The 8270-nt window shown below is 46.2% G+C and overlaps 1 protein-coding gene across 9 annotated transcripts in view; it reads left to right on the top strand.

The window, feature by feature from the left end:
• ANKRD11 (ankyrin repeat domain 11) overlaps nt 1–6908 on the top strand; it is a 213059-nt gene extending 206151 nt beyond the window's left edge. For all 9 annotated transcript variants that reach the window (XM_035116920.3, XM_035116923.3, XM_088671966.1 and 6 more), the window contains 4 exons: nt 1211–1309; nt 1422–1565; nt 2722–2814; nt 5626–6908. In XM_035116920.3, the coding sequence (XP_034972811.2) occupies nt 1211–1309; nt 1422–1565; nt 2722–2814; nt 5626–5811 (522 nt within the window). In that variant the 3' untranslated portion in view covers nt 5812–6908. The remainder of the gene's footprint in view (nt 1–1210; nt 1310–1421; nt 1566–2721; nt 2815–5625) is intronic.
• The last annotated feature ends 1362 nt before the right edge of the window (nt 6909–8270 follow it).

Consider the following 8270-nt stretch of genomic DNA (forward strand, 5'->3'; position numbering starts at 1 on the left):
ACAAGTACTGAACGACGTGCAGAGTAGAGCTGAATTCCTTACAAGTATGCTTGTGGAAAGCATCACAATCAGCTGGTGAGTGGGCGGCAGCATTTGCTCCTTGCTTTACCATGCAGCAGTCAGTTTTCAGCTCACTGTTTTCTGTTCTTTGCAAAATCAGCATGGAGAGGGGCCCCTAAGGGGGGGGAGAGACAGCTACAAGATGCGGGGGGGGGGGGGGAAATAACCTCTCTTCTCCCACCTCTTATTTTGTAGCACAGGGGTTAACAAAAGCTGGCATCCCAAAGCCAAGAAAATTACTGTCCAAGCCTTCAAAGTTAAAGAAGCAAAGGGTTCAGCTTTGAATATTCACTTATTCCTCCCCAGTGTAGAGCAATGAAACCGTAAGCAGTGGGGTGGAATAGAGTTGCTTGTGGTCCCATAACAGACTGCTTTGTGCCAATAGCACACAAATTTCAGGTGGGAAAATGAAAATGCCTGCTTAATTGACATCCACACCTGACAGTTGCAACAAAAGACACCATGCAAGTTGGCTATTGATTTTAAACAGGCTGTTGGTGGCAAACTTATCAGAACTGCTCTCTGTGCCTCCTTAGAGAGACTATATTTTAACTTTGGGAGATGCTAGTGTAAAGGGGACCAAGAAAGGGGGGGTGTATGGAGATAAATTAGGTATGGATTGGAAAGTGTGTACTCCAAAGCCACATAAATGATTAACAGCCTCTTGGTTTGAGTATCAGAAAAAAACAGCATCCTGACTGAACCCTCAGGGGAGCCTGGCGATTCTCCTGCATGCAAGAGCAGGGTGTAAATTGCTGAATATGTTGTCTGCTGCAGGAGTGAGATGGCAATCCCACTCCAAGCTGCATCTTGTTAGACTGGTTCAAAGAGCTGCCGCTTCCCTGCTTTCTACTCCACAGCATAAACAGCCAGACATTTGGTGTGTTTGGGAGGAGGGGATGTCTCTGCCTGAGAGGTGAACAGGAAGAGTACATGAGAGAGCTAGCCCCAGCTGTGTCCTGCTGCGTAAACAAAGCCCTCTTTGGAGCAAGGATGCCTGTGGCTGGGTCTTGACCTCACTGCAGCAGCAGGAAACTTAAGACTGCTCCAGGCACTGCTTGAATGTGAACAGATCCGTTCATTGGAAACAGAAGTGGTGGCTGAAGGTGCTGCGGCTTTGTGACGTTTTTCTGTTTTCTCTGCATTTCAGATTGCACCTCCTCCATCGTTGGCAGATCCCCTCAAGGAGCTATTCAAGCAGCAGGAAGCAGTCCGTGGCAAGCTGCGCCTCCAGCATAGCATTGAGCGGGTAACAGCAAATGCTTAGGTGTCCAAAGGCTGCTGGGGGGCAGGCCTCCCCACTACCCTTCAGGGGCAGGGGTGCCTTTTGCTCCTTGGTAACTCTGTCCTCCTCTCTCCAGGAGAAGCTGATTGTGTCATGTGAACAGGAGATATTGAGGGTTCATTGCCGAGCAGCAAGGACAATAGCCAATCAAGCAGTGCCCTTCAGCGCATGCACCATGCTTCTGGATTCGGAGGTGTACAACATGCCTCTGGAAAATCAGGTCTGGGCCTGTCTTCTGATGGTGATAATGAGTGGGTGAGGCAGAGATGACGCTTTTCTCACCAAGGTGGCTCTGACTTAATCACTCGTGCATTGGGCCTGTGCCCAAAAGAATCTGCACTCTTTGTACTTTGGCTGGATCGAATAATTCTTCAAAAGTGTGTGTGTGTGTGTGTGTGTGTGTGTGAGAGAGAGAGAGAGAGAGAGAGAGAGAGAGAGAGAGAGAGAGAGAGAGAGAGAGAGAGAGAGAGAGAGCAGGTCTCCTGGTGAGCAACACTAAATTATCCACACGGTGTTTGCTTTTGTAATTCTTTATTGCATCTTCTCGTTAAGCTAGTAATGTTGCTTCAGAGCTTTTACAAGTAAAAAAAGAAATGCTGGGCAACTATGGGATAGTGGAAACTGAAGCTCTGTTCTCCACCTGCATTTTCTTCCCAACCCCAAAATAATCTTAGTACCAGCAAGTACCAAAGATCTGAAGCTGTAAATGAGTCAGACTTGAGCACCCTGTGTTGCTTTGCAGCAAGAAAAGAATTTACAAGTGGCTGCAGCTGAACAGAGCAATGACACCAGCACCTCCTACTGGCCACGTGCTTTGCAGCCGCTTTGCTTGCTTGCCATAAAGCTGTCACTTCAGTGGGAAGCAAGTGCTGCATTGCAGACGTCGGTCCCCATGCACTAGGCGGGTTAAGGAAAATTTATTAGCTCTCCATTGTATTGATCTTTTTCATCTGATTTAGAGCTCAGTTCCCAATACATGCACTAAGAAAGGAAGATGCTTGATGCCACATAGCTGGAGGGGTGAGGGTTTTGCTTAAAACAATGGTAGTCAGTATGGTGCCCTTTGGATATTGGACTATATCTCCCATAAACCCCACCTAGTATGGTCAGGCATTATGGGATTTGTAGTCCAGAAACACATGGAGGGCATCATATCGGTTATCCCAATTTGAAAGATCCAAGGGAGATTCTCTTCCAAAGGACCAGCAGAATTGCAGAAGTAGAAGCCCCTCCACCTGCATGCTTTAGACTCTTCTGCCGTGAGTCATAGTTGTTTGTGAGAGAGAGTGTGGTGGGGGGAGGGAGAGAAAACTAGCTCAGAACTTATTTTGGTCTGTGTTTGCCTCTCCTAAACTCCCCTTCATTCTATGTCTCAGGGAGATGAAAACAAATCCGTCAGAGATCGTTTCAATGCTCGCCAGTTCATTTCGTGGTTACAGGATGTGGATGACAAGTATGACCGGATGAAGGTGAGCAGTAAAGCCAAGGCATTGGCAGCACCAGGTCTTTGGGGAAAACCGCCCCCCCCTCCGCATTTTAGTAGAGAGGGTTGGAAATAAAGACTTCTTCTGAAGCAAGTTGGTTCTCACCACTTGCTGCTGCTTGCTTGGGAAGTAGGCCCTCTTGCCTGAAGTGTGGAGTGATTTCTGTCCAGAAGGGTGGGGGTGGGGCAATAATAATTGTCACCACAGAACATCTCTAACACAATGCATCTGATGCTTCCCAGTTGAAGGTGCTGTGGGTGTTGAGCATGGTTAACATGGACACAAACCAGCTGGAATCATAGAATTGTAGAGTTAGAAGGGATCCAAAAGCTCATCTAGTCCAACCCCCAACAATGCAGGAAAAAATTAGGGCAGCTTCAGATTGTTTGTTTCTTGTTTGTTTACATCCTGCATTTAACCTGACTGGGACTGTAGGCAGCTTACAGATAAAATGGAAAAACAGAAAATTTAAGTATTAAAAAGTTATTAAACACAAATAGAATTAAGACAATATATAAAAAGATTTATTAAAAGTACAAATAACAACAGCAATAAAAACATAACAGCACCAGCGCTTTCCTTAAAAACAATCAGTTCCTAAAGGCCTGTTGGAATAAAAAGGTCTTCACCTGTCAGCAGAAGGACAACAAGGAGGGAGACAGTCTATCTGCTCCAGGACAGGAGTTCCAAAGTCTAGGTGCAGCCACCAAGAAGGCTCTCTCCCACATCCCCACCAAGTGTACCCATGAGGGTGGCAGACTGAGAAAAGGGCCTCCGTCAAAGATCTCAGAGCCCCAGCAGGTTTGTATAGGAGAATATGGTCTTTCAAATAGCCTGGACCTAATCCTTTCAGAGCTTTATAGGTCATAACTAGCACTTTGAATTGTGCCCAGAAACAGACCAGTAGCCAGTGGAGCTGTGGTAACAACCTTTGGGCTCTTCTGTGTCGGAAAAGGTATGATGCACTCAAGGTTTCCATATTTTCCAAGCGGAGCTTTCATGTGCTGTTACAAAATGCAAATATACTTTTCATCCAAGAAATAAAGACGGTATTATTGCCACAGACGAAGAGTGGGTACACTTGAAATACATTATGATTCACATCTGACAGTCAGAATGCTTTTTTCTTCAACATCTTTTGAGGTTTGCCTCTATTTCATGGTTTGGAGGTTGTGCCTCTGCATCACTCCCACTCCCGAGAACTGGTAACATTTGAGGTTAACCTTACAATAAGTCCACATCTCACTGTGCCGTACTCCGGGTAGACTGAGCACACACCCACCCTATTGATTGTGTGCTTTCCCATCGCAGAGCAGGCTCACAGGGCCCATTACTCCAGATGCCCCTCTCATCTGGTGGTGTTTCAGCTGGCTCTTCACTGTCAGTTCCTCTGCTCCCATCCTATCTTCTCCCTTAAACTATTCTGTTGGGGTTGCCAAGTTCACTTAGCTGCTCATCGTCCACCTTCTCTGAGTCAGGAGACCTCTTTCTTGGTGCCTGACACAACCCCAATGGTATCAGTTCTGGAGGAGAAGGCACACCACAGTTAATGTTCCCTGTTCCCAGCCTTCCAAGTAAGCATTGTAAAAAGCAGGTCCAGTTGCAAATGGCACAACTCCTTCTTTCATTCCCTCCCATACAGTCAGCTGCTTTTTACATTAGACTTTGAAATGTACAGAAAACGTACTAGGTTATAAGTGACTGGAAATGTTTACATTTCTGATAACAGGCTGTTCATGAAACTCAAAAACATTTGCTTTTCTTGAGTTCATTTCCCAGGTTTGCTAATGCCTCGTTGCCTATTTATCAGTAATGTAAATGTTTTCAGTCAGTCGTACCCAAGCATGTGTTCTCCATCAGCAACCACTTACCTTTTGCTGCCTTCTCCCTTTCTTCAGAACTTGAAAATTTGTCAAGGCTCTTGCCTGATGTAAAAAAGACGTTCTAATAAATTAAACCTACATATATACTTCATAGTTTTGAAGAAAGCAGCATTCTTTCCTTGTTTTTGGAGGAAGCACACACTCAGCACAGCAGGCACCATCTGTGATGAGACATCCCCTTCTGTGTGTGAGAGAAGAATGAATGTGTCTTCTGAGTTGATGTTTGCTGCCTGCTGTCTTTTATAAGTACTTGCATTAACAATTAAATTTTAATAACCTGCTGTATTACTTTTAAAAATTGACTGAATGCCTTATTCCTGGCCCTTTCCTTATCTCATCCTTAATTGGCCCAAGAAGAGAGATCATAGTGCCTGCTTAGAATCTCCTCACACACCAGCTACTATCTGAGGACCTAGGTTCTCTCTGAAATGAGCTCCTTGGCCTTTGGATCCTATTTATGGTTAACATTCTGCTTTTACAAGAATAAGATGAAACAATAGAAAAGCACAACTTACAACAAAACACTAATGAATAAAACAGTAAAAAGTAGCAGTCAGAAAAGCAGGAATTAACAGCGGTATAATTAAATGCCAAAACCCTAGTGAGATGGAAACTTCTTCAACAACAGATAGCTAAAAACAGAAATTGGGACCCCAGAAGATCTCTATCAAGAGGACAGTCCACGGGAATAGCCAACATGGTGCCCTCAATATGTTGCTGGACTACACCTCCCACCACCCCTAACCCTTGAACATTTTGACTGGGACTGATGGGAGGTGTAGTCCAACATCATCTGGAGGGCCCTCGATTGGCTATCCCTGCTCTATGGGTCCTGGGCTGTTCCCAGGCTAACATCAGCATTTTAAATGCTCCCCCCCAACCTAATTGTGCTTGGTTTTCTTTTCTGGTCCAGACTTGCCTGTTGATGCGACAGCAACATGAAGCAGCGGCCTTAAATGCAGTGCAGCGAATGGAATGGCAGCTGAAGGTGCAGGAGCTGGACCCTGCAGGGCACAAATCGCTCTGTGTGAACGAGGTGCCCTCGTTCTACGTGCCAATGGTGGACGTGAACGATGACTTTGTGCTCTTGCCGGCATGACAGTACCAAGCCTGGAGACATTCTCACTGCAAACTGGCATGGGTGGGTGCCCCCTGAGGATGGGTGCAGGCGCTCACACACACCCCAACCGCTTGCTGATGAATCCCAAGTCAGACAAGGAGGAAGCAGGAAAAAAAATCAATGAGAAAATAAATGGCACTTTCTTCACACTGTCTCCCTGCACACCAGGTAGCAGGAGCAGGGGAAGGTGAGGTGCAGGCAGCTCCTTTCACACCAGTTGCTGTGTCGGAAGGTAGGCAGCTTGCGCACAGCAGCATCTTACCAGACTGGAGGGAGGAAGGAGAGAGACCGATGGAAGCAGGGAGCAAGAGAAATCCTGAGACACTCCCCTCTGTGCTGCATCGGCTGCCAAACGGAAGGGAGGTGACCAGGGCCGTTGACACTCACAATCACAGCAGTTGTTTCAAGCGCTTTGATTCCTCCCACCCCCCCCATTTGCCTGTGGGTGGATCTTTCCTCAGATAAACTGCAGGGCAAAACTGTGGGGGTAGGTGGGTTCTGGGGAGGGGTGGGAGAGTTCTTTGGTTTCTTCTTGCATCCAGGCTACAGTAAAATAAGTTGATGATAAAAAAAGAAGAAGAGAGCACTCAGCCAGGCCCTGGAGGTGGCACAGACAAGGGCCAGGCCACTGGACTCAAGACCCAGGACATGCTCCAGGTATCCTTCAAAACCATGGGGAGGCAGCAGCCACCTGACCCTGTACAATAAGTGGCGCAGAGCAAGGACTTTGCAATTCAGTTTTTAAATGGAGTAAAATCCGTATGGTTTATAAATATATATATATATATAAATATATATAAATATATATATTTTTCCTTTAATCTTGGGCATTTTGTTTCTCTTTCTGAGAACATAACTTGAAAAAAAAAGATAAAACACTACAAGAGCCAATACTCGTATAAAGATAAATTGTATCCCATAAAAGCTGTACAGTTTTTATATTCATTAACAATGTACTTTTGCTGCCTTCTAGATAATTTATTTTGCAACACATTACTGCACAGTTGTAAATAACTTATGTACTGTAACATCACTTTCAGTCATGTGTAAAGAAATAAATAAATTAATTAAAATTACCTTTGTATGTATAGTTCACCCTAGGCAGCACTCTCCCACCACCACCCACCCCTTTCCCACTGCTCACCCCCAGGGAAGGGAAAAGCAACACACACCAATACAGAGGCCAAAGGGGTGAGGGATGTGGCCTTGTTGATCCTGTGGAACAGGCAGCCTGCAAAACAGGCAAGAGCAGAGCATGCCAAATGCTCGTGTTTTTATGCTCACCCGTTTTCTTTCCTTCCCAGTTTTGACCCGGTGCCCATTGTCTCTGCAGAATCTGCAGCTACATAACAGATTTAAACAGGGTTGCCTTGGAAGGGTCTAAAGGGATGAGAAGGCAGGCCCTTGCACATTCAGACTTGTGAGAGTCCTGCCTCCTCATGACAGGATGGAGTGAACCAGGGCCCCTGTGGGCTGGGGAGGGTGCGGAGTGGATGAGGGGGGGAGAGCAGCTGAAGCCATTTCTCAAACCAATGCCTGAAGCTGTGACAAAATGACACAGGTGCTTCAGAAGGATGTGCTTGGAAGCAGCCCCCAGCCTCAGATGCTGTTTGAGAAGGCAAATGTGCAAAGCAAGGGGCCCTGTAAGCCCCAACATCTCTTCCTCTTTACTGAAGAGGTTTCTGGCCCAACATTTCTCAGGGTATGAGTTGCTGATAATATGCTAGAACTTCAAATTTGGGAAGTTCAATGCAGACATTCTCCTTGTCCTGACATAGCTCTCCCATTGTTAGTGGAGGCCTGCTGGATTGCTTGCTAATTTGGTGGTCAGCAGGCTGAAGCGTTCGCAGTTTGATAGTTTGGGCTCTACAACTCTTGCCTTGGAGTGCAAGATGAGGCCAGAGTATTCCTGAGTTGAGCTAACAGAACTAAAAATATACCCCCTTCTGAACTGCGGCAGAAGGGCTTGTGTTGTGGGCTTGTGTTGTTTCCTATTCCATAGTTGCCTTCTGATGTTGCCTTGGCTCTGTACTCTGAACAGTTGCAGAAAATCATGTTGAGCATCTGTGGCACACTATGTAGCCCCTTCCAGATGTGTAGCCACCAGTGAATCATTCTGGGCAAGAGGATGGCTTAGAGCAGGCATCCCCAAACTTCAGCCCTCCAGATGTTTTGGACTACAATTCCCATCATCCCTGACCACTGGTCCTCTTAGCTAGGGATCATGGGAGTGGTAGGCCAAAACATCTGGAGGGCTGCAGTTTGGGGATGCCTGGCTTAGAGAAACAAAGATTATATTCCCCCAGAGGGAAATTTTTGTGGAGACAGGCTGAGGAATTTGTGGTTCTGTAGCTTAAGGACTTGTTCCTAAATCCTCACCATTCAGGAAAAGTGCATGTTGCGTTGCAGGGGGGAAATGCCTTGCATTGTGTGGTTCC

The sequence above is a fragment of the Zootoca vivipara genome, chromosome 6, assembly GCF_965207765.1.
Source record: "Zootoca vivipara chromosome 6, rZooViv2.hap1.1, whole genome shotgun sequence".
In the NCBI taxonomy this organism is placed as follows: Eukaryota; Metazoa; Chordata; class Lepidosauria; order Squamata; family Lacertidae; genus Zootoca; species Zootoca vivipara.